General features: G+C 33.0%; 2 protein-coding genes across 2 annotated transcripts; one reads left to right on the top strand and one right to left on the bottom strand.

Annotated features, from left to right (window-relative positions):
• The first annotated feature begins 151 nt into the window (after positions 1 to 151).
• Positions 152 to 9764, top strand: LOC106661174 (tyrosine-protein kinase transmembrane receptor Ror2). The gene is made up of 7 exons (XM_014384415.2): positions 152 to 464; positions 2173 to 2366; positions 2472 to 2745; positions 2808 to 3050; positions 3278 to 3459; positions 3859 to 4014; positions 6111 to 9764. The coding sequence occupies exons 1-7, from the start codon at positions 371 to 373 to the stop codon at positions 6960 to 6962; spliced, it is 1995 nt and encodes a 664-aa protein (XP_014239901.1). The 5' UTR covers positions 152 to 370; the 3' UTR covers positions 6963 to 9764.
• Positions 9765 to 11362: 1598 nt separating this feature from the next.
• On the bottom strand, positions 11363 to 26646 carry LOC106661148 (codanin-1). The gene is made up of 16 exons (XM_024230237.1): positions 26313 to 26646; positions 25017 to 25081; positions 24211 to 24292; positions 24014 to 24122; positions 21877 to 22406; positions 21299 to 21586; positions 20895 to 21150; positions 18243 to 18409; positions 17781 to 18183; positions 17531 to 17721; positions 17277 to 17462; positions 16112 to 16334; positions 15911 to 16026; positions 13782 to 13944; positions 11753 to 12018; positions 11363 to 11696 (listed from the first exon to the last, which is right to left on the bottom strand). Exons 1-16 carry the CDS (start codon positions 26439 to 26441, stop codon positions 11559 to 11561), a joined length of 3312 nt encoding a protein of 1103 aa, XP_024086005.1. The 5' UTR covers positions 26442 to 26646; the 3' UTR covers positions 11363 to 11558.
• Positions 26647 to 27238: the final 592 nt, after the last annotated feature.

The following is a 27238-nucleotide window of genomic DNA, read 5'->3' as shown; positions in this document are numbered from 1 at the left end:
AATAGTTCATTTGATCTAATTTGTTGATGAAATTCTCTAATTGAATTTAATCTTCCGTTTGTAAATAAATAAATTTTGTAAATGAAATTTTTGAATTGTGTGAAATGTGTGTGGGTCGAGAAATGCGTCGGGGAATTCGACGGCGGGAGCGGCTGCAACACTGCATCTCCCGACCTCCCATCACGAAGGTTTAGGTTATCGTTATAAACAATGTTTATCAATTGATCTTCCATCGACGAAACTTTGCATTTCTCGTGTTGAGAGGCTTTTTTCTCCATCGTGAAAATGTAATCCGTCGGCGACGGGCCTGGAGCGAGCGAAGTTTTGTGACCGAGGCACCTGCCGGCCTCCCTGAACTTCCCAGGAGTCAATGTTCCATTTGGTACCAAGAAAGGGGCGAACGTCTTCTACGAATATGCAGACGACGGCATTCCTCTTCCTCGCCCTCCACCTCGCACTCGCTGGTAAATAACTTACACAAATCAATTATACTTTTAATAAGAGTTTTCCTCAAATTGGTCTAAAGTACGGATGCTAATGGTTAACTGCATCCTACACGTTCAATTTATCTGTCAGTTAATTTATTTAGAAATCGTGAGATTCTATCAAAATGGAATCCAGATCGGGTGACTGAACTGAACAGTTGTTCATTGTAAATGGACAGGGTCTACAGAGAAGCTCTCACATATCAAGATCACTAGATGGGTGGCCCTCGGAGGATCTGATTTACAGAACAAGGTTTATCATCATCTGATGTAGGATAGACCATGCGATATTAACACACGAACACTTTTGGGCCAAAGCCTGCGTGTGTGTCCAGCATGCGGAGAAAGATGCTCGATGTGTTCCACGTAATGAAGGTTGTTATTCCTTGGCTCCATACAGAAAGTGTTTTGGAATACCTTTCTCGCACAAGAGCACTGTCTATAGATAGCCCTCAGAGGATCTGCCTTATAGAAGAAAGGTCATCTTCATCTGATTGAGGATAAACAATGCGATGTTCATACACGTACACTTCTGGGACAAAGGCTGCATTTGTGTTTAGCATGCAGAGAAGTGTTGCTTGAGGTGACCCACCTAACTGAAGGTTGGCATTTCATGGCTCTGTAAGCAGGAACACGATTTTAGAATTGTGCTTGGGCAAAGCTGTAAGTATTTGGGTCCCCGTTCCAATTCTTGGAGGAAACGTGGTTGTACTAATACTCATCCATAGGATTACTGACATTCTTTGATTCACACGGAGAAACTCGCAATTTTTCTTTTCTGTGGATGCTTCAGCTCTGGAAAAGGAGAAAAATTAATTACAAAAAAAAGAAGAGTATGAACCAAAAAATGCTTTGTTTGGAACATATATATGGTGTGGTAAACCCACTCCAAGAATTTTGCAGCTTAAAAGTCAGTGAGAAATAAAGTTTGCATGTAGCTTTGCAAAATTTTTCATTCATCGAGTGAAACAGATCACCTGAAAGAGCTGTCAGTTAAATTGAATCTAGATTGGAAGAAGAAACTGAACGATTTACCTGAACTGAGCGGCTGTTGCCACAGCTCAGTTTTTACATCCAGTTTCTCTTTTTCCCCCTTTCAGTTATATAGTTACATTTTTCCTTGTTGCACATGAAAAACTCACAATTTTTCTTCTTGGTGGATGCTCAGCTCTGGAAATGAGAAATAAAAAAAAAAAAAAAACAAGAAAAGACACTAAACACTAAGACATCTGTGCTAAGAAGAAGTATGGTCTTATACTAGTTGGCACAACTCAGTTTTTACATCCAGCAGTTTCTTCATATTTTCTTGATCTCGCATTTTTCCTTTCGGTGGATGTATGTTGAACTCTGGAAAAGGAGAAAAATGAACTTGCTTTCACTGTTGAAGATTATTGAATGTACTTTATACAAAATTATTAATACTAATTTCAAATTACTGTCACTTCATTTGAATTTAGTAGATCGATTATGGTTAATTTGTTTTTTTTTGGAGGCTCATTTTTCGTACTTCCTATTCAGCTGATTGTAGCTGATTAGGAGTCAGCATGTTTTTTTTCCTATTAAAAAGACTGGAATGGTATAGCTATTTTTTTAAACAATCATGCACTAATATAATGCATTTTTTCATGTTTGTTTGGACCTTTATTCTGTTTAACCAACAATCATGAATTTTTATTGCTGTCAATAGTTGCTTACACGAAGAAGCCAAGTGGCAGATGTGCTCCCTATGGAGGAAAGATATGCAAAAACTATCTTTCTGGTTTTGTTTGGTTCAATGAAAGTGGGGCTAACATTGGTAGCTGGAAGAATGAACATATTACAGCATCTTTATGGGAGGAGATAATCAGCAATAAGAAAGAGCCATGTAAATCAGCTGCTGCTGTAAGTATTTACATATATTTAGGACAAACTAGAATAGTAATTATAACTAAAATTAAACAATTAGTTCATGTTAATGTAGTAATCATTATGGAAATTATTTTCCAGACATTGCTTTGTGCATATGCATTTCCTCAGTGTGTGCCCAGAGATAACGATTCGGTACCTTTGCCTCTATGTTATGAAGACTGCATTGCAGTCAAAGGATTGTTGTGTTTTACTGAATGGGCTCTAATAGAGGATAATAAAAATAGGAATATATTTCTGAAATCAAGAGGCCATTTCACGTTACCAGATTGTGAAGCATTGCCAAAATACAACAATCAGACTCCTACATGCTCTTGGACTAAATTGACAGAAATAAAAAAAGACGAAGTTACAAGTAGGCTTAAAAAAAATTCTTGTATCGTTGGTGAATATTGACAAAATATTATTCAATTTTAGCGGATTGTATTATTGGTAGAGGTCGTTGGTATTTAGGAAAGAAAAATGTAACCAAAGATGGCATCCCTTGTCAAAGGTGGGATTCAAACACACCGCATGCACATGAAACGCCAATCGATATTTTTCCAGAGATTCAAAATGCTGAGAATTACTGTCGAAATGTTGGGGGTGTTTCTGTTAAACCTTGGTGTTATACTATGGACTCTAAAGAACGATGGCAGCCTTGTGATATTCCGCAGTGTAGTGAGTTTATTATATTTATTTTATATATTATTGTTTAGGCAAATTCAAAATTCTATCGCAAAGAGGTATACAATTAAAAAAAAATCAACTTTCTTATTGCAAATTTTTTATAAAAAATCTATCTTTACTTATCACTTCTTTCTTCTGCAAATAGTAGTTTATGGTTTGTTGCATGTTAACATTTCAAATATTAAAATTTTATTTATTAAAAAATATAAAATTTTCAGATTTAACAGAGAGTAAAGTGTTTGAAAAAAATGAGTTAACTATGGACACATTTTTTGCGCCGACATATATGATAATGTTTGGAGGTGCAGGATTTATAACGATAGTTTTGATATTATTACTATTTTTACTATGCCAAAGAATGGTTCACCATAGACGAAATTATCACCAGACCCCTACTAGAGTAAGTAGACATTTTTTTTATTTGGTCGTTTCCAACCATTTTTGTCTGCCTATCCTTGCCAGGTTGGTCAAAACCAAAATCCACCACCAAAAACCAGCGATAGGTGGACCACACCGATTGATAACAACTAACTGTAAAAAATATTATATTTGTGAGATTTTCTCATGGAGTCTGCAGGATGATTAACCTGTAGTTTGGTCGTTTCCAATTCTTGTTAGGGTTTCCTCATGATGGGAAAAAAAAGTTCTAAACATAGAGGAAATAAGAAAAATGTGAAAAAAATTTTCATTTTCATCACCATGCCCATGCAGACCACAGGGTTAATCCTATGATACATTTTTGTTTATATTTATTTATTTTTTTAAAATTATAATATGTTAGATTTGTAACTTATTGCAGGATGCTAATATTGACTTGGAAAAGTTACCCAGCAATACTGCTTATCACACGGCAGGAACTTGTCTCAACCCTAAACTTGAAAAATTAGAATTTCCAAGAAACGACATAATATATGTCCAAGATTTGGGGCAAGGTGCTTTTGGACGAGTATTCCAGGTATTTATTTATGCTAATATAAAAAAAATAGGAATTTTGTCAAATTTAGATTTGAAAGAATTTTTTTTGTATTATTAAACAGCTAGTAGGAACATCAAAAATTGTTGAATTTGTAGGTTAGTTGTCTCATCAATGACATAGCTTTGCTGTAAGCACTCCACAATAAAGCTTAGCATGTAATATTAAGTTTAAACATTATTACTTGCTTTAGTTAATTACACTTTTTATCTAAGGCCTTGGTTGATATTAAAAATCTAGTGTCACGAGTGGGATGAGGAGTTGGTGTGGTAAGTGGTTAGAACAGTGGCGTATTGAGCCGAAAGTCGTGGGTTCGAATTCCGTTTAGATAAAATTTATAATTAATTATTTTAATTAATGTGGTCAATTATTACTACTAAATACATATATGGATTATTACTTGTCTTTACTTATTAGGCAATGTAGGGTTTAACTGATTATTAATTTATATACGCTTAAATCTATGCATACATGAACATACATTCACATGTGTACAGAGTTGAGCCTATCACTTTCTCGCAGTCCACCGGCAATTCAAGCTTTCGTACTGTACAATAAGACTTCTTGAGAATCACCCACCCCGGGTGTTGGCAGTCCGTGGGCAGAACTCGGTCTTATCCTTCCAGCCACTGAGGTTGAGCTATCAACTACTAAACCATTTCAGCCCCCAACGCAATCTCCATCCAAACCATTCACTATCTCCCTCTTAATTGCATTCTTTCTTATTTACGTACCATTCACTCAGGATGATGGATCTAATTGAGGGACGATTTGGGCGAGTTTGACTCATTTGACCGCCAACAAACTTCTCACAATGTGCATTCATGTTAATGAATACATTTACTCACAACACATGCTAAGGATACAAAACTCAGTATTATATGCAATAAAACAATCGTGTTTCCTCCAAAATTCTGAACAGGGGACCTAGATACTTGCTGTTGTGCTTAAGCACATTTTCATATTGAGTGCTATTCCTATCCACTCTCTATATGAAGCCAAGGAATGCCACTCTCCCGTTAGGTGTGACACATTAAGCAACTTTTTTTCTCTGCATGCCAAACACATGCATGCTTTGGCCCAAAAGTGCTCGTTTGTCTATCCTTATTCAGAAGATGATCATTCTTCTCCTAGTCACATCCTTAGAGGGCCACCTATTGACAGGGCTCTTCAGATGTGCGAACTTCTCTTCCATCCAGTCCACCAATACTGCTACTTTATTTTGGTTATATTTTTTTATTGCATTTTTAGTGTCAGGGGGCCGGATCGTGGTGGTTAAATCCGGAAGTTGGGACGTCTGGGTCTTAGTTGCCTCATTTGCCTTGTTTTTACCCTCCAGACCTATGTGTCAGGGTATCAAGACCCATTTTCCCTAGACCCCCACCTCGTGGTATCTCTCCAAGAGCACATTGAGAGGGTTGACGGAGGTCATAGACACTGGGGGAGATGGGAGAGCCACCATCATCTCGAAGCACCTCAAATGAATGCCACATTGTATAAAATTCCGCTGTGTTAACACTATAGAGTGGTTCAAGTGACCATGAAGTGGACGCACCCTCACAATACATGACCCCTCGCCAGTCCTAGACCCATCTTTGAAGACTAGGTGAAAACTGGTGTAGTTCTAAGAACTTAGCTCGGGAAAATTGTGGCCGTGGCCAGTAGAATCTAGGGCGGATTCGGCTGGTTGCCCAGCTCAAGTAGCATTCACCCCTGCCCTCCCTAAGGCTTTGAAGTCCTCGTATATTCTGCTGTACTGGCATTTAAGGATCACACCCCAAAACAGTTGTCTTGGTTTGGCAAAGAACCTCGCCACATAGCTGAGAGTAAGCTGCTCCCTTTGTAGTTCAGGTGGCAGCACTTCCAGATACAGCATAGGCTGGACAATGGGCTTGTTTTAAACGTGCTAGAGACTGCTTGAAGGCCCGAGCTTTTGCAACCTCGTTTTTTGAGGCATGTAACCATTTATTATTTATAGGTGAAATTATGTTAAATCTCCTATTTCACTTTTATCTATACTTATCATCTCTATTTCAAAAACATTAAATAATCATTAATAATTAATAATTTATTTTCAGGCAAAAGCTCCGGGTCTTCTGAAAGGTGAAGAGTTTACATTAGTCGCTGTAAAAATGCTGAAAGAAGAAGCTTCTGAAGATTTGCAGATAGACTTTGAGCGAGAAGCTTGTTTGTTAGCTTGTTTCGATCATCCAAATATTGTTAAGCTACTGGGTGTCTGTGCTGTTGGAAAACCCATGTGCCTGCTTTTCGAATATATGGGACGTGGAGATCTTAATGAGTTTTTAAGGTCGTGTTCTCCGAGTAATTACATTGTCCATTCAACAGACGGTGGAGATTTGTATAAGGACATACAATTGACTACTCCGGATTTATTGAAAATAGCGCAACAGATTGCAAGCGGTATGGTTTATTTATCCGATCGAAAGTTTGTACATAGAGATCTCGCTACTAGAAATTGTCTCATCGATGATTCTATGACGGTAAAAATAGCTGATTTTGGCTTATCACAGAAAATGTATCTTCAAGACTATTACAAAGGGGATGAACACGATGCGATTCCCGTCAGGTGGATGCCCTTGGAAAGCATATTATACAATAAATACACAATAGAGTCAGACGTATGGGCCTTTGGAGTGTGTTTATGGGAAATATTTTCATTCGCTTTACAGCCCTACTACGGTATGACACACGAAGAAGTAGTCAAATACATTAAAGAGGGAAATGTTCTTCAATGCCCAGACAACACACCAAAAACGATTTACACCCTCATGAAAAGTTGTTGGAATAAAAAACCAGCGCTAAGGCCTAGTTTTCGGATAGTTCACCAAACCCTTGAATCTATCCTCGAAGACATGCTTAGGGACCAAAGTCAACCTACTTCAACACTACTCCAACGAAGGAATGTCTGAACATCTAGAATACTTAATCATTTCCAATTTGAAGATTTAATATTATCCAATTGACTCCACAGTATGAGTGTAACCTTTATACAAAGTGTATATTTTCCTGTTTTTCCCTGTTTTTCAACTATACAAATCAAAAAAAGTGGCAAGCTTACAATAGCACTTAAAAAAACTACATTTTTTAAAATTTATTTTAATATAAGTGTCTTTATGTATTGTCTGTGGAAAAGAAAAAAACATATTTTGTATTTAAATCTTAATGTGATTTGCAAATATTCTTACCGTGTTTTTTAAACATTTAAAAACGTATATTTGCACACAATTTTTCAATTTGTACATTTTAATCAATTTTTCGATAATGATGACTTCGATATAGTACGTTTATTATTTATTTATCGATATAAATAACAAATTATGAATGTCTTGTTCATTATAAAACAGCAAAGAGCACTTGCTGGCACTTAATTTTTAAAAAATAATATTTTTTAATAAATAAATTTACATTTACTTTTGAACAGTACATATATTTTTTAATTTTGAAAAAAAATTGGTTGTTTAGTGTTAGCATTCTTAAAAAAGCTGTAATAATTTAATTCTTTATTAAGATCATTATTTTCATCACTAGTTGTGAAGCATGTTTAATTATAAAAATAATGGTCTTCACCATCTTTTATTTTATTATATATATATATTTTTTTTTTTCGAAAACGTAACTAGTCAGATCATACTTGTAATGTGATCATTGGAAATTTGAGATATTTAAAAGCCCACTTAAACATAATGGGTGTTACAGATTCCTCCTCGGACCGTTGACAATCCACCCGGTCTCCGGGAAACAGTGAACCCTCGGGATTTAAAAAAAATAAGTAAATAAAAAATAAAAATTAAATAACAATGTCCTCACTATTAAAAGCAAAAGGGAAATAAAACAAGTTCTCTTTCAATATAGTAAAACATGGCCAGAAAACAAAATTGCGCAAAATAAAATAAAAGTCTGATCCTCATTTTGGTACTTTTTCCTTGTGTTATGGCGAACTTTGCTCAAAAGTAGAGACAAAGAGGAAACGTTGTTCCCCCCAAAAAAGATCATTTTTTTCGCACTCCAACTTGTTTACTTTGACCCGTTCGCGCTCGAGCCTCACCTGTCTTTGCAGGCCTGGAACCACTCCTCGTAGATGTCCTTGTTCAGTCCCAGCCCCCAAGACTGCCCGCATGTCTTAGGCCTTGCTTAATTTTACTGAGAACACCCTTGTATCCATCTGAATCTGGTCGCCCCAGTTCAAAAGAATTTCACTTATTTTCCACTTGTAAAATGGGATGAGAGTAATTACAGGAGGAAATGCCAGGGAAATAATTCAGATCACAGAAATCGCTTCATTAAAGCAGAATGTCAAAAAATAAAAAGTCCAGTGAGATGAAGAACGTTCAGATTTAATATTGGAAATTTATTATTTTAAGCTTTTGATTAGATATTAAAACCAACGTACACAATTTGTAATTGAAACAATATATATTTAACATAAAATGTGAGCAGAAATGCATGCTCATTTTTGTCATAAAACTAACGGCTATATTTTTTTTTATACCACATTGATTAAGAAGAAAGAATTCAATTTTACACTCACACCACTGTTGATAAAAAAAAAAGTGAACCGCTGTGGTGGATTTGTTTATACCTAACTTTTTTTTTAACTAAAAAACAAATTTGCTGTCACATATTTTTGGGACTTGTAAAAAAAATTATGTTTTACATTATACAAAATTGTGGAGGCTTTCTACCAGAGGAAAAAAATGATCTGAACATTTGAAGGAAGTGTAAAATTTAAAATATTGTTACTTGTAATGAACAATGATTGGAAATATTCGTTTTTCCAGTTGCTTTGGTTATAAATGATCTTATGATTAAGCTTAACATTAATCATTAATATGTGTGATTATTTAATTATTGAAAAACATTGTTTTTCAAAATTATTTCGTTTTGGATGTTATTGTTTTGCATTATTTGGTGAGTGAAAATATGGGAGTCCTTTTAATGTAGTGAAAATGTTAACTGTTTATTTTATTTTATTTTTACTTGTTTATGTTAAGTAAATGTCTTTTATTAAAGATTGGACTGAATAATGGAAATTTAAACTTTACAATTTATAATAATTATTACTGAGAGCAGTGTAAACATTTCTTATAGCTTTACTTGTTACTTATTACAATTTTGTATATGATAGAAATTGGAAAATTTTTTTTTTGTCAGGGAAAAATGTCACATCACATGTTTTCTAATTTATTTTTTATCAGAATGAAAATTCGACCGTACATTTTGTAAGTAGTAAGTTCTAAATAAAAAAATGTGCCAAATTCAGTACAGAAAAGTATGCTCTTATGCAACCTGAATAAATTTTACATTGACCAGGAAGAAAAAATGCTTGGGATAACAACCCACGAACCAAAGGATTAAAGGATTTCATGTACCCAAGTAAATAAAAAAGAATGCTGTGCCCATTACCTAAAAAATAAACTTTAAAATCAAATAATATCAGAATGTACAAAATTCAGATCTTCACTATTCAATTATAAAAATTAATTTCACATTTTATAATTATAACAAAACATTGGAGTGAGTCAATACAGTTGACTGTTTTCAATTTATTTTTTAAAATGTATGCCTTCCAATGTTATTGTTACTGGTATTGATTTAATAAGTGATTATTTGTGCTATTTTAAATAGCACATTGTGCTATTGGAAATACCACAGTGCACTGTTTGAGTGTTGGCTGAATATTCACTGTTCATGAAATAAATAACTTTTGGAAATGTTCTTTATTTTACATCCTCACATTGTAACCTCTTATTGAGAACAATGGGAATTTATTATATAAAAGTTGCAAACCATTGCAGAAATTAACAGCAGAGCTATTCATGTTTAGGTCATGTTAGTACTAGAATTGCCGGCAAGACACTGCAGACATTAGAGGCATGTCACAGAGCGGCAGAAACAAGCCTGTTGCCAGTAAGAAGCAGTGGAAGAAAAGCTCTGTTTTTATGAAGACCTAAACGGGCAAACATTTCTACTCCTGGGAGAGAAAAAGCCCAAGGCCTGAATAATATACAAAGTAGTCCTCGGCAAAGCTTTGGGATTTGATAATAAGCTAAATGAAGAGTTCTAGATAATAATAAAGATAGTACACCACCAACACTAGTTGTGGTGCACATACCAGGTTTCCTTTTAATTTTAATCTTACGTATGTTAGGCCCTAACTATTGCATTACAATAAAAATATAGTAAAATCTATCAAAGTTTATCAGTAACCAAAAAAGGTCTATAAACCACATATTTTTGAAGTAAACTGTCATAATTTTTTCACAAAACTAATATGAAATTTTGATTTGGCACCTCTAGAAATCCCTGAATATAAATTTTTGTTTGAATTTAGATTTATTGACTTTTAATTTCCTAAAAAAATAACTAATAATATTACAACTAATAAATAACTGGTAAAAAATTCAATCATGGAAAAAAATTGATAAATGTAAATTCAAACAAAATTTTATATTTGGGGGTCTCTAGAGGCTATTAGTTAAAAAAAAAGACCTAGGTTACTTGAAAAATATTTGTTTGTTAAAATTTTGTTTAGGTTTTACTAGATTTTTATTGCAATCTACATAAAAAAGATGTAAAATGATATACTTATATAGTTGATTTTAAGCAAGTAGAACAGGAAATAAAAATATTTAAAAAAAAGCCGGAAAAATTTTAACTTTCAAATTTTTTTTCAAAACCCTTCACAAGAAGTGGTGTATGATATTTTGGAGTGTAGAATCACCAAAAAAATTTGGTCCAAATCAGTGAACCACCAACCTGGTCGTCTCCTTGCCAGTACACAGCCTTGTCTAACCCCTTCAACACGAAAAGCTAATACAAGAAAATATTAAATAGCTTTAGATACAAGGCTTCACTGCTTACCATTTTTTAATACAAAATTAACATTAACTAATGCTACACAATTCAAATGGTTGATAATTTGGATAGGACAAATGCACAAGGGGGACAATTTAAGGGAGGCCCGCCGATATGGGGTCTCCCTTAGGTATGGCGGGGAGGTGGATGGGTAAAAAAAAAGATAAAACAAATGCAATAAGTACTACAAATAATCATTGTTTGTATAGAATATTTATTTACATTTGTTCCTTAGTTATATTTTGTACATTATAAATATTCTCTTGTTCTAGTTGAATATGTAATTAATATCAACATTTTAAAAGTAGTCCTACCATATAATTAAATTAGTTAATAATTAAATCTACAAAAGTTTAAACAATTTTTTCATTTTAAAATTTTTCATTAAGGTCATAACAATTTTTAATAAAGACGCTATATAAAAATTAGTTTTTGTTTTTAAACAAACATTTAATAAATAATAAGTGTCATTTGAAATATAATTACTATAGTTTTATTTTGTAAGTTTCTGTTAAGGCTAATATAGCCAGTAATAATTTAATAATTTCGATAGTTTTAAATTAATTACAATCAGGAATGATTCAACGTATAAAATTAAATAAAAAATATATATAAAGTAGACATATATAATTTTATAAATAAAAATTTGCCTAATCAAAATCTTCATCAAATTGGTGACTTGTTTCCAAAGCCCATTCAAGCAACAGACCTTCGCCGTTGCTAGAGTCCGATTGTGGCAGACATGTTTTAATTTCCTCCAGCAATTTTGTAATAAAATGTGTTTCCTCCTGGAAAAAATTAACATAAACCGTTTTCTTAACTTTAGTCTAATTCAAAAACTTACTTTCTGCCAAGATGTATGAAATAGTTGAAGTGATTGGTCTTCAAATTCTTTAACAGTGATGAAGTTTTTCTCTATCAAGCATTTAAAAATAAGAGCCACGGTAGCAGGAATATCCGCTTGAAATTGGCTCAGGTGTGCCATTCTGATATTACGGGGGCAGAGGATTCTTTTTTCATTATCCGAAGTTGTGACCGATTTTATAGATTTCCATAGCGGGATCAGTCCAAAAATAAAATCTCTTGTGACCAATTTCGGCGAACGAGATACTGAAACAACAATGTCAAGCATTTTAAATAATTTTAAAGGAGGTTCAAAGTTTTGTCGAAGTTTTTCTCACACATCGGATATGGAGATTGTTTGGTTTATCAAAGGAATTTTTCCATTGACATAGAATTGTAGGACTTTTCTTTTTTAAATTTGTGTTTAGTTTCGTTCAATTTTATTTGCTGCAAGACTGGAGGTTTAAATGAAGTTGGATTTTATGACTAGAACTAACGAAGGATCAGATGTAACCAAAAAGGCATATAATATTGTCAATTTGCTGTGTATATTGTGAATAGGAAGGGCCCTAAAATGATCCTCTGGGGGACACCCAGTTTAATGGAAATTTAAGAAGAAAAGGCAGTACCCATCTATCTGGATGTTTTTGTTGTGCAAGGTTANTTTTAATTTTTTTTTTTTTTAAATTTTGAAAGATAGGAAAATAATATGTAAGTTAGTATTAAATGAGATGTTATACAAAAAGTTGCAAAAACCAAAATATGCTTATAGTAAATTTGATTTTTTTTTAAAATCAAACAATTGAGATTTGTTTTAAGCACCCTTTAAAGAATTTATGTATGGTTTTTATAATAAAAAAATATACATTTTTAGGTTGGATGGGCCTGGGGTAATTTTTTTCTCTCTCTGACATTTGGTGTTCTGATTAAAAATTTATTCATAACTGGATTTTTAGAAATGATGAGGGGGTGAGGTGAATATGCAGATTCACTGTTTTGCAAATGATGATTCTATTGACAAATTTGTTGTTTACAATGATCCAGATTTCGAGCATTAAACATTCTCAAAATGTTGAAGGAATTACAGTTTTCTTGACATGAATTGTACTAGTGTACCAGCCAAACCCTGCCAATGCGACATTCCAATGAAATGCTGGTTTTTGATGTTGCTCAATTTTAAACGTGTCAAAAACGTGAATTACAACACAACTAAATATCATCTTAATAAATACCGTGAGAAAATAACTTTAAATTAGTGATTAATTTATATGTCACATACATTTAGTAAATATATGTAGAAGAGAAGAACTCTTATTTAAGAAATAAGAGGTAAACCAAAATTTATTGTATTATTTATGCATTGTGCTGCATATTTAATATCATAATCATTACAATTAAGTTGGTAAACCCCGACTTTTGACAAGTTGTCAAACTTATCTTCAAGTTCTGAGAGGATGTTTCTAGGTGAATGTGTTCTTCTAAAAGCTAGCCTAAAATCTTCTCCTTTAACAATTTCATCTACTTTTTCTGATAGCTCACCAATATATGACAAGCAACGAAAATCTAAAGATTCATTTTTGTGGGATGGCCGAGTCCGATTCTTCCTTCTGTTACAGTAATTTATTTTTTTTTTTATTTTATTATTTTTTTTTTTAGCAACCTATCGATAAATATTTCTTGATATCCATTGTTTTTACTTAAGGTTTTAATTGTTTGTAATTCTTTTTTATAATTAGCATTTGTTACTGGGCGTTTCAACATACAGTCTATGAGTCAAATGTATCCAACAGCATTTTGGGCCCATGGGTGAGAAGAATCTGCTGGTGTCATGGTCTCTGAAGTTGTGGGTTTTCTATAACTGTCTATTTCAATAGGTTATTTATTATAGACTTAGTATCACCAAAACTTTTTTCATTAAAATCAGTGATGTCCATAGTTTTCCATTGTTAGATATCTGTTGCAACTGTCATAAGCTATTTTGGGAAAATTAGCTTGTATTGTTTATATATAAATATATAAAAAGAGTTTACCTAAACACCATAGTAGATCCCAAGAGGTAGTATACAATGTTGATAGTATTTCGTTGTTGTCTGCGCAATTCATTGCATCCTTTACAATAGAATTTAAAAATGGCAATATCTTTTTTACGTCCAAATCTTCATGTTTGCCAAAATAAACTTGATATATTAACTCCTAATCATAAAAATACAATATTAGAAAAAATATATTACATAAATATAGACATTTGTATTTTGTTGTTTATGTGTAATATTTAGTGTCTGTTAATTAATGATTTTTTAAAGATCGTTAGATGCGGTCTGGTGTGATTTATGTTGAGCAGAAATATTATAGAAAATATTTTCTTCATCATGCCAACGTTTCAGTCTTTATTGAGTTCAACTTCAGGGCCTGGGATTTATAAACATTGTTTAAATAAAAAAATACATATAGATATGAATGAATGATGAATTTATGCAATGATGTACACAATATAGAACTTTTCGGTTTAATCAAAGTACTTGTACTCACTCAAAGTGTTTGTTTTCTCTGTAGTCGAGTCACTGTTGTGTTGAAAGTGTAGTGAGATTTAATGTTTTTTGTTTGTTTATATTTGATTTTGAAGGAGTGGGGAAGGAGGTAGGGTTAGAAATTCATTTTCTATGAGGAGTCGGCTTCTTTGAGGTGAAAGGGACTAACAATGGAAAAAAGGTAGTGGTTTGTCGTTCTGGCCTAGTTAGCCCTTCAGGATTATTATAGACGGGATTATTAGGGAAAGGAGAAATAAATTGTTGGAAATTTAAACTATGTAGAATTCTATAATTGTTTTATATGTTGTGTGTATATGTTTTACATGTTTTGTGTGTTATATGTATGTTATCGATATTGAATTTGATTAATGATATTAGCTTAGTTGCAGCTGAGTTTACATGTGTCTGTTCTGTGTTTATTTCTGTTCATGTTCTAAAAAGTTAAGTTTATATTTGTTTTTCTCTGCGTAATATTTTTGAATTGTTGAAATCAAAATGGTGTTGGTGTTCAAAATGGTGGCTAGCAAGTGCTACAGCACTACTTTTTTTACAACATTTTCAAAACATTAAAATATGCATGTTGTAATTAATATAATGATAAAATACTTATAGTTTGAAATAAACAACAAAATTACAAAATCAATTGTACAAGATGTCCACCTACTTACATCGGAGTTACATCCCAATATCTGGATAAGAGGGTAAAACAACATATCTATGATTTCAAAAAACCCAAACAAAATTCTACGGAATTCTAGAAGACTAGAAGAAAGCATACTACTCATACAAAGCCTTCTAATGACTTTTTTAGACATTACGGTCCATTTGGAGTTGACTATCTATCAAGGAAGTCTTTAAATGATGGTTCTGTAGTGTGGTAAAAGTAATAAAATATCAGTTGTATTCACAGTAAATCGCGATTGATTTGAAGTGAAATCACCTTCACTTTGATCGACCCTAAACTTCTGTGGACCATTGTGGATGGTAGAGAGCGCTACACCAAGGACTTGGGTTACATAACAGACATTATGTCCGTTGTTGGCCAAAGCATCTGTCCGGGCGAGATATTGTTGATCTCTTAAATTAATAATTAATTTTTTACTCAAATTTATTGTTTCATCAAAGAAAACAATTTAAAAAACCAATTAACTCACTCAACAAGTTGGCTCTAGCAAGGATGAAATTGAACTGACTTTCTTTAAGGTGGCCATTGACAATCCCTCCAAATGGAACCGCGACTTTTGGAGAATGTACGACGGAGAGAAAATGCGGGTTTTCCCCATTCACGAACAAGCCAGTGTGCCAATATTTCACCGTTCACACCAGGTTTTCCCATTCACGAACGCGCCGTGCCATCATCACGCTGTAGATATTCAAAGTGGTGCGATTCAGTTTGGACTGGTCGAATATTCGGCACAGCGGTTTTTGGAACGGTGTTGCTCTGTTTGGACTGCTAAGAGCAATCGTGAATGGCCACCTTTATTTTTATAAGTCATCTATTATTCTTTTCACCTAGTTATTTTGGAAAATAAACAAAGAAATAAAAGGGTCTGTTTTCTATCTTTAAGTGTGTTATAACTACAGTCACATATGACTTGTAGCAAATATTACTATACAAAGTTTAATTTCACCTCAAGTTTCAATAAAGAAGGTGTAAGTGAAATGTTATCTCCTTCCAAGTAGGGATGCAGTTTGGTGAGTCGTTTAAGATCACAACACTCTTCTATTGTCCGTGAAATAATATCCTCTGTAAAAAAATAAAATAAAATGAATAAAAAGTAATAATATTGCTGAAAGAAATAAGAGTTATAATTAAGTTAAAATTTAAATACCTGTAGTACCAAAAGTTTGTTTAATCCAATTTTCTATTTTGATATCCACTTTTTTTGCCATGAGTTTTTCAGCGGTGGCTACCGCTGATGGAGGAAGATCAGGGTCGTGAAGTAGACGAAATGCAGGCCAGAGCCTATTTTCTTTGATTTCCTTTATTTCTTTCTTTATAACATCGTTTAATTCATTAATTGTAATGTCAATCATGTTTCTTGTTTTTGAATCCTAAAAAGAAGCACTAAGTGAACAGCTAGCTAACAACACTAACCAATTGGACAATGAGAGTAAGTTGTACTAGAAGGACTAGAATTTATGCCTTGGGCAATATGCTACTGTTTCTGAAGCAGAGGCTGTGGCTATTGAACGCTGCCCCAAGGATATTAAAAGACTATCGTTAACAGAAGAATAGCCATCTACTCCAATTTGCATTAAGGCCCTGTTAGACATTGGGCTCATAAAAAACACCAAAATTACCACTGTCAAAGTACTGCATGATTTGGGATGTGCAACATAACTGTAGAAGAAAGAAAACAGGTATAATCAAATTCCTTGATGAATTGAAAAGTTGGAATTTCAGGTGTGCTATAGGTAGAGAATGGTGGATTTTATAATAACTTTCAAAGGCTCCAATATGCCAAATTACCCTGAATTTTACATTTATGCCATGCAAATAATATACAATGAGAATAAGTTACAATTAATTAAGGTTTTTAGTTGAGATAAAAACCTTAATTAATTGTAATATATTAATTGGTCAAGCGGACCACGAAATTAGTGAATTTAATTAATTAAAATGAAGTATACTTCACTAAAGCTCTCTGTGGCCATTTCATTTGTCGCCAAAAATCCAATCTGATTACACGACATTTGAAAAATGGCAAAAAGAAGGGAAAATTCAAAAGGTGGGGTTGAGATGGGAAGTTGGTGTCCGAGTGGATCAAGGTCACGATAGCTCAAGTGGTAGAACAGCGGCCTATCTAGCCGAAGATCGTGGGTTCGAATCCCGCTCGTGCCACTGACTTTTTTATCTCAACTAAAAACATTAATTAATTGTAATATATTAATTGGTCAAGCGGACCATGAAATTAGTGAATTTAATGAGAATAAGTTGACTAAAATGATCAAAGGATCAACAATAAGACTTATTTAACTTGTGTCTTCATTTACCAATTGTACAACTCCTAACTCTTCAGTTATCTTCTGCTGTTGAATAAACATAGCGATAGTGTAACTGTTTTCTTTGTAAATTGCAGTGATGTTTTTTTCACAAATCTGGGCAATCCTGTTGGACAAAAAATCAGCGATGATGCTCAGTCCTTTATAACCGCTAAAGAAGCTAGCTTCAAGTTTGTCCTGCAACATTATTCAATTAGTGATTTAAAAAATGTTATTAGTTTATAATTTTACAAACTATGAACTACTTTTAGCTGGGTTGGCGATTGCTCAGAAGCCGGTGTCAAGGAAGTCGGAGTAATATGTCTTGCAGAATTATTGGTACTCCTCACATGCGATAATGTAATGTTCTTAAGTTGCCTAAATACTTTGCACGTTTCAAGAAAAATTCCTTTTGTTATTACATTTGAATTATCAAGGGTTTGATAATTCAATATATCTAAAATTTAAACGGAATGAATTTTTTCAAAACATTACAAAAAAAAATTTTTTTTTTACCTCGAATATCAATTGGTGCTATATTATGATCCATAAGATAATAAAATTTCTCTTCATAAAATGCTGAAGAATTAAAAAGTTTTCCTATGGTGACAGCAAGGTAAGCCATGTTGACAGCTGACATTCGAGTTAAATGGATTAATGCTGGATAATTATTGCAATGGCGATTTAAAGGTAGTGGAAATGCGATAGCTCGAGTTGAATTGGACACAGAAAAACCTTTTATTTTAAGCGTAACTTTTATGGACATTAAAGTAATTAGAATATGATTTATATAAGGCACTTCTAATGCCACCATATCGCACATCATTAAGTATTCGACAATCCAGGGTACAATTAATATTAGTGTTCCATTCTCGGAGGCTTTCTTGAGAATTTCTGAAAATTCCATTGGCGGATGTACCTGTAAGCAATTGCCATGAGGTTATATCAAATCAAAAGAAAATCAATGAAAATACAAACCTGAGTACGCAAATTAACTTGTTTATCAAATACGGACTTGGAGATTTTGTCAGTGTTTTGATGGTAATGAACAAATTCTATGAATCCAAGAAATTTCCCAAGACATTGCAATATTTTAACTGTTGTAAAATACCAACCACTCCCAAGAGTATACAATGGGATATTCCCTTAAAAATAAATAAATATAGAAAACAATAAATTAAACACAGAATAATCAGACAACCTCACATCAATATTTTAATTGTAAATTTCAAAAAAAGCGCATTATTAATAAAGAAAATCATTTATCTATTTATTATATTTTCCCCATCTCTACTGCTTTACAATTTTCAAGTAGTAATCTTCTAAAACACTCAACAAGTGAGTTTCACCAAAAAACATACAAATTCATCTAATGGTGATCAAATTTGGTGTTTTGAGCTTGTGCTTATCGTATTTTAATTTTTTATGGATCCACCTTGCTATTTTCATCAGAATCAAGATCATCAGAGTGTGTGTGAGCATTACTGGGGCAATAATAACAACAATACTGCGCTGGAAGTACTTCTGAATCTACCACCTCTACGTAACTTTATCCAGGGCCAGAACTACAATTCAGAGTTAATGCAGTGACTGGTTCCGATAGCCTGCCTGCAAAACTGTAACATGACTAATGCTTTCTGTGGAGTTTCAGGTATACAGGATTCTAAGAATGCCTGTTGATGGCACCCTTAACACTATCAGCCCGATGAGCGCCATTTGGAGATTGGTAGTGGAGGCCCAATAACCCGGCAGCCTCCAGCTGGCGCTGGCCCTCTCTTTATGTTCATTTGGTCATGGTGGGTCTGGGTTTTTATGAATTCCCTACGATTTCTACACTTAGGTCTATTTGAGTGCCTGCTTTTGACCTGTATTCATCATTTTCAGATCCACTCACCACCGGCTTCATTTTAGTGTGGAGTTTAACAAGTGACCCTCACTTCACAGATTGTTAAAAATGAGGCAACTTTTATAAGAAATAAAGCTAAATTTTTTTAATACAGCTTTCTTCATTGTACCAACTTAAAAAAAGCCCAAATAACTATTAATAGTCTTTTTACTATTTCTATTATATTTTTTATCCTAAATCGTGTTGTGCTTTTTTAAATTTTATCTTGGGAATAAACAATTGTTGCCATAATTTTCATTTGTGACAAATCACATATTTGTAATGATGTATGTATGTAAAAAAAATTAATAACAGCATGGTAAATACTTTTTTAAACAAACTGATTTATTTTGTGTATGTAAGGTATTGTTTTTTAAACTTTCAACTGTTTTATCTAATTTTATTACAAAGTAGGATTTATCAATTCTTGTTTCTTCTTGATGTCCTTTGCTTTTTTAGAAAGAAGAAACTTCATAGAGCAAAAAAAAAAAGTTTAAAAAGCTATAAGATTTGAAAATTATGACCGATCAAGAAATTTGTGCTGTTAGAATCTGTTGGTTTTGAAATCATTAATGAATTAGACAAAGTATACAGATGGCTCCAAAACTGAATGTGGGTCAAGAGCGTAAATAAACCAAGGAGTTGAGAGTTCATATAAGCCTTTGGCAATATGCCACTCTTTCAAGTGGAGACTGTATTTACATACTGTGCCAAAGATATTAAAAGACTATCATTAACAGAAGAATAGCCATCTACTCAGACAGCCAGGCAGCACTGAGGGCAATTACCGCATCAGTGGTAAAGACCAGAGTCATTTGGGAATGCATTAGGGTCCTGTCAGACATTGAGGAACACAACAAAATTACCATGGTCTAAGTACTAAAGCACACAGGGGCAGAGGGGCAGCGAAGAAGCCATAAATTGGCCAAGAAAATTTTGATGAGGACCCTTATTGGTCCTGAACCCTTTTGTGGCATAGCAAACTGCCAAAAACATGGATCCATTAGACAATGGATTAAAAATAAGTCTTCCGTTCAATGGGAATTAACCTAGGGTAGAGGCATGTGAAAAAGTTCATTAAAGAACTACTAAACCTAGGACAAGTTAGGACTAGAATATAGTAGGACTGCTAACCTGGGTACTGCAGACTCCAGAGACATATACAGAGTGGCAGAAAGAAGCCTAGACTTGTGCCAGGAAGAAGAAAAGACAGCAGAACATGTCAACAGTATATGTAGGCTAAGATTCCTCTCCCGGGAGAGGAAAAGCCCGGTACACATGGGAGACCTTGAAAAAGCTTTGACATCTTACTATCAAGAATGTCCAAGTCCATATGTCCTCAAAACTGCAAGAAGTCGATACAGACATCTCTATAAAACCCTGAACCTCATCCAACTCCACTAGTTAACATCTTTCATCCCACCCTTCCCGACACCTAAAGTACTAATGGTATCACGATTCCATCTCCAGCGAAAGAAAGCGAATAGTGATAGTGTCCTACACTCAATTCATAAAGATAACAAAGTTGCTTGCAGTACTTTTGTAACATAATAAAAAAAATTCCGTCACAGACAATCTCTATTGTGCTATTTTTGTTGGTCCAATTTAATCACACAAATCTACATTCTAAATTTCACATACATCTGTAAAATATTTACTCTTACTTGCTATTTATGTTTAGAACATAAATAAACAAAATATTCATTGAAAAATCAATGATTTAAGGAAATGAAATAGGCAATTACCATTACTTTCCATTTTAAAAGCCAGCTCCTTATATGTTAGAATTAAACTTTGTTTAATAAATAATATCAACGTAGGAGAGACTTTCAAAGACAGCAATATGAACTCTTTATAAAAGGATTCAGCTTCATCAAAATCGTCTTTATGGTATTCTTCAAATTTTGTATCCAAACGAGGCTGCACGAGCCTTTTTTCGAGTTGAACATACTTTTCCTTTCGAGAGTTATTTAAATCCGAATATGAATCACTAACACAGTCCTAGAAAAACAAAAAAGTTTGAAAGATGAACAAAATTATTATTACATTTTTCAATATTAATTTTCATAACGAACAGTTAATTAAATTATCTTAATTTTTATCAGTTCAGAGACAAAAAGTACGTCCTATTGAAATTAATTAATTATACCTTAAACTGGGCATATCTGATGAGATGTCGCACAAATATTTCAGCGAGAAGAGTCATAGTGCTGGAATCTTGGTTTGCCTTTTCAACGAGAGTCGAGACTTTCAGCTTAAAATCATTAATGTTTAGACTAATATTATTTTGCCACTCTGATGCTAACAAATGGAATTCGTTGATGACTAATTCGGTATTGTTGTTGACATTTGATTCGTCCAAGTTTATATCTACATTTTGGAGCATTTTTGTGCATGCTTCTAAAGTTGCAAGATCATTGATGTAATTATAGTCAGTCTGTAAAATACAATGCTGAAATATTATTCACTGTAGAAACATTAAATTATCTAAATCAGAGTTGTGTGGTTTCGTAGTTTGATAATTTTATAATTTGCCTCTGAGTGGAAGCTAAGTTTCATTGGTTTATAACTAAGTTCTATTTTTTAAGATATAAAGGTAAGAAGTAATAATATAGTTTAGTTTAACTATTGATAATTATTTGAAATAATTTAACTCATATATCAGGACCAAGGGAACACTAAAAAGACAGATTATTTGTTAACAAAATGAACAAAAGCGATACTTACTGGTAAACTTGTGGCCTTGAGTAGGCTAACAGCAAATTGCTGGTTTATGTCTAAAGCATTTCTTGATAATGATTTTAAACAGACATTATCCAAGTATGTTAAAATATGTCGCTGGCTATTTAACACTTCAACGGCAAAAATGCAGCATTCCTCTTTAGATTTTATGAACTGTAAGTCTTTAATTACATCAATACAGGGTTTTGCAACTAGCATTTTCGTATTTGAAAAAACAAATTCTTTGTGGCACAATACGTTCATCATAAATGCAAGTTCGCTAGTTATACTGGCGCACATTTGGCCATTCAAAATTTCAATGTACACACATATTATAGTTTGCAATTGAGGAGAAATTCCTCTAATGCTTTTTTCAGTATACAACTGCCATGGTGCCATCATAGCACAACTATTAGACTCTTTCGGAGTTAATTTATTTATATCTGATGGTGAGCCAAGTAGAGTTGGGTTAACACCTAAATGATTTGGAGAATTTTGATTGAAATTTGCTTTTGATGACCAAGTACTGCTTTCATCTATAACAGAATTATTTTTCCTATAAACAAATGAAATTTAACACATTATTATACTAACAATTACATATATTATAATTAACTGCAAAATATATTAAAATGTATGCCCAAAAATTTTTTTTCTAACTTCTACAAACCATAATCTAAAGAACAGAGTTCCTAAAATTTTTATTTTTGAAGCAGAACGGTGTTGTTTATTTATTAAACTGAATGGCCGCATCTTAACATGGATATATTTTTGGGCTTGATACAAATATTTTTGGGGTTATGTGGAAGTTAAGTTGGGGTTAAGTTAGTGTAAGCAGGTTTAGTGTTAAGTAAGGTTGGGATTAGGATTAAGCTCAACTTAAATTATATTAAGTAGGGTTGGGATTAGGGTCAGGTTAAATTTAAATGATATATTAGGTTAAATTTTTTCATATTCAAATGTTTTGATTTAAATTAGAATTTTTCATTATTTTATTGTTGTCATTGTTTAATATTTCAATGTTTTTTTATTTGTTTATTATTGTTTCTTTGCTTTTTTGTAATTACTGAAAATGGGCTATTGCGCATGTATAAATAAATAAATTAGGTTAGGGATGTTAAGTTAGGTTGAAATGGTTAGGCTAAGGGGTGGGATACAATTAGGAACAGGTTAGATTAGATTAGGTACAGTTAGTTTTAGCAAGGGAAAGGACAGATTAAGTCAATTTAGGTTAGGAAAGGTTGGGTTAAGTTTGGATTAAGGTTAGGGATGGTGGGTTGGGTTGGGCTAAGTTAGGTTGGAATGATTAGGCTAAGGGGTGGGATACAATTAGGAACAGGTTAGATTAGATTAGGTAAAGTTAGTTTTAGCAAGGGACAGGACAGATTAAGTCAATTTAGGTTAGGAAAGGTTGGGTTAAGTTTGGATTAAGGTTAGGGATGGTGGGTTGGGTTAAGTAAGCTTAGGGATGATTTAGGATCAGGAACAAGTTAGTTCAAACAGGGTTACGTTGGGTTAAGTTGGAATGTTAGGCTGAGGGGTAAGATAGGATATGGGACCCAGGTTAGAAATGGTTAGTTTTATTACAGAGAGGCTAGATTTGGTGAATTTAGGTTAGGAATGGCTAGGATAGGGTGGGTTAGGCTTGGGGATGGCTTACGTTTAGATTAACATTAGGGATGGTTAAGATAAGTAGGATAAGCATGAGGGTTGTGTTAAGTTAGGTTAAGGGATGGGTTAGGATCTCGAACAAAGTTAGATTAAGTAGGGCAGATTAAGGAGTGGGTTAGTATTTGGGGCAGGTTAATTTGGCTAGGTAGGGTTAGGATGTGATAGAACTAGGGGTGGGTTAGGATTTGGGATTAAATAGATTAGGTTAGGTTAGATCAAGGTTAGGGATGGGATAGGATTAGGGTTGGGTTAGGATTTGTGATAAGCTAGATTAGGTTAGGGATTGGTTACGATTATGACTGTTATAATTTGGAACAGGTAAGATTAGGTTAGGGAGAGTTAGATCAAGGTTAGAGATGGGATAGATCGCTAATAGTTCAAGGAAAATAAGATAAAACGACAGAATATAAAATTTGCATTCAAAGATATATCTTTAAAAATAAATAAGTAAATATACATATAATAACTTTACTTTTTGGTCGGTGTTTAACACCTGATAATGAAGGAAAATTGGTATCATATGCCACAGGAGAATAATACTCATTTCTCGATTGGGGGGATTTCAGTAAATCCAGGTTTGCCTAAAAATTTAAAAATAGAAATGAACCATTTAATTATAACTAAAATGTATCTAATTAATGCTGCTTAATTTAGAATTTCCTCTTTTACCTTCTGGGATTCATCAGTAGAGAACTTTCGACATGTTTTTTTTGAATGTGATATCCCTGCTCTTCTATCTCTTAATATATTCCTAAAAAAATATATATTTGCTTAAAAATCCATTTAAGAAGAATAGACTTATACTATCAGTTGCCCAGTTAGAAAAAAAAAATTGGTCATTACCTATCATTTTGGTCTGCCTAAACTGACATTACACAATAACTAAGGAAGGACAGGCAGACCAAAATTGTTAATGACTTAATTTCAGGTCTATCCCCCTGAAGACAACAAACATAAATCTTACAATTTAAAAAAATATACAGTATGAGTATGCTATATAAAGTTTTATCTGCAAAAGCATTAGAATTTTATTTAATTTAATAAATGTAGTAAGGTACTTGATTATTATAAATTAACATTTTTTATGTATGTGGAGTATTGACTACTATTCATTCCTAAGACACCAGAAACCAATGAAAACCTTAACATATGATGATTCTGGCTGAATTTACACCACCAGAGTACTCAATATTATTTGAGTCAATGAATCAATTCTCTACTTCCAAGCTAATAAATTACTACTTACTTAATTAATAACCCAAAGTACTTTGAATTAAAAAAGAAAATACTAAAATATCTGATTATGCTTTATAAAGTCGTATTGCAAAAGCATTAGAATATAATTTAATTTAATAAATGTAGTAAGAAACATGATTAAATTACAAAACTGAGTATATTTTTTTATCTGGGTTTAAATAAGTAAATAAATTTCTCTACTAGTATGTACTTTATCAAGTAAAAGGCTTGGCTCTTACCTTACATGTGACTTAATTGCAAAGAGGAAAATTCTAATGAAGTCAACCTGCTTGATTTCACAATCCTTAAAAAAAATTAGCACACATATATTATTGTCATAATAAAGTTAATATGTTTAAATAATAGTTTTATCGTGAAAACCATGCTGGTTGGTCTTGGAGTTGTAGAACATTCAGCAGGTAGATCAAATACATACTCGTCTGCCTAATCTCACTATGTGTTTCACCATTTCACATCCAGTTAAGATAGGAAATTTCAATATGTGCATGACAAAAGTGTATAGTAAGACTAGAGGGACTGGAATAATCAAACTGGCGACAAACGTTAAAACAATCCATAGACCAACAATAAAACCTTATGATTTATTAAGTGATAAAGGTTCGATCACTGATCTTGAACCATTTTGTTTTCAATATTAGAAATATTGACCATTTTTTCATGTACGAACACTCTGTATCAAGCTATTGTCTTGAAGAAGAAGAAAGCAAATTATATATTTCTCAAGTCAACAGATGAACCCTATCTTTTCAGGGTAATAAATTACTTGAATAACCCAGACTACTTGATATTTCTCANAGTTAACAACCCAGACTATTTGATATTTCTCAGGTCAACGGATCGATCCTTTCTTTCCAAGCTAATAAATCATTTTAACAACCCAGACTACTTGATATTTGTCAAGTCAACGGATCGATCCTCTCTTTGTAAGCTAATTTGTTAACTATTTTAATAACCCTGACTACTTGATATTATTCAAGTCAATGGATAAATCATATAAACTCTTGGCCTCTTATCCTAACAATTTACTTACACGACCCCCCAGACAGAATATATGTACACTAAATGTTATTTTTAAATAATGTTGAAACAGCACTAGTTCTACATGTGTAGACCCAGCGCCAGTTCAACATGTATTCAACGACTCGTAGACTCACCATCTTTTATATAAGTTAATGTCACATTTCAATAGGATGAAGTATGGAGCCTTTTTAAATAAAATTTGAATTTACTTCCCTTTAACTTTGAATTGAAAATTAGAACATATAACAAAATATTGATTTTAATCAACGCTGGAATGCTAGGCCTATTTTGAATTTAAATTCGTCAAAAAGTCCTAACAGAATTATTATTTATCACGAAATTATTAATTGCAGGCTGAGCTTCGGTTTATAATCGTAACTTTAATTAAAAATTAATAGCAAATTCAAGCTCGATAAAAACACAAAAAAAAAGCGCAAATGTAATTTTTTTGAAAGCCAGCAATTATTATAATTATTAAAACAGGATGTAAATACCTTCAGAAAAGTGTACTCGCAGGTAGAAGAGTGTACATCCTGGAGCCAATTCAACAATTCTCCGACAATAACATCACCTTTGACAAGCTTGACAAATAACTGAAAAGCTGGGGAACTGGGCTTGTACATTTTACTTGAGAAAAGAAAATATACAAAAAGAAAATAAACTAGAAAATCGATTTGACCGTCACAGCACTCGTATTATTCCTCGGTTATGGGCTTAAAACAAAATAAGAAGAAATAACTAGAAGAAAAGGCAGGAAAAGGAAGGACCAGGAATTAGGGAAAGGAACCGGCGGCCAGTGTTAAACATAGGGATACCAGGTGATAACCTTCTCGTTTCTTCTACGTAAACTAGAATACTAGTGACTAGAGAGTCTAGAGTTCTTGAGTGTCACTACTCATTTTTTCACTTGCTTGAATAATAATAATAATAATAATCGTTGGTTAAATAAGATTTAATGTTTTTCATGACAAAATTGAAAAAATTTAAGATTTTTTTTAACAATATGGACATCACTTGGCCTTTTAATTTTACAACTGAAAATAACAAAATCAATTGTATTAAAAGATATATATATATATATAATTTTTTTTTCATCCAATCCGGTTTTTCCAAAACATTTGAATCTTTGGTTTGCAAAACGTTAAAAAAATTATCTCAAAAAGGTTATTATTCCCCAACAACATGGCTTCTGTACTGGTAGACCAACAGTTATATACATCTGTCAAGGTATATCTGGAAATCTACAGCTTTGCCTGTACAGTTATTTATCTGAAGGCACCCAATTAGTTAAAATCAGGTCTTTTATATCTCTTCAATTTTCTGTTTTATCTGGTGTGCCACAAGGCTCCCGTCTTGGGCCTTTTCTCTTTCTCATCTTCATTAATGATATTCACCTTGCTCTATCTGGTACCGATTTCTT

This window comes from Cimex lectularius, unplaced genomic scaffold (assembly GCF_000648675.2).
Source record: "Cimex lectularius strain Harlan isolate CLEC.00 unplaced genomic scaffold, Clec_2.1 scaffold60, whole genome shotgun sequence".
In the NCBI taxonomy this organism is placed as follows: domain Eukaryota; kingdom Metazoa; phylum Arthropoda; class Insecta; order Hemiptera; family Cimicidae; genus Cimex; species Cimex lectularius.
This window is presented reverse-complemented; position numbering and strand designations above follow the sequence as displayed.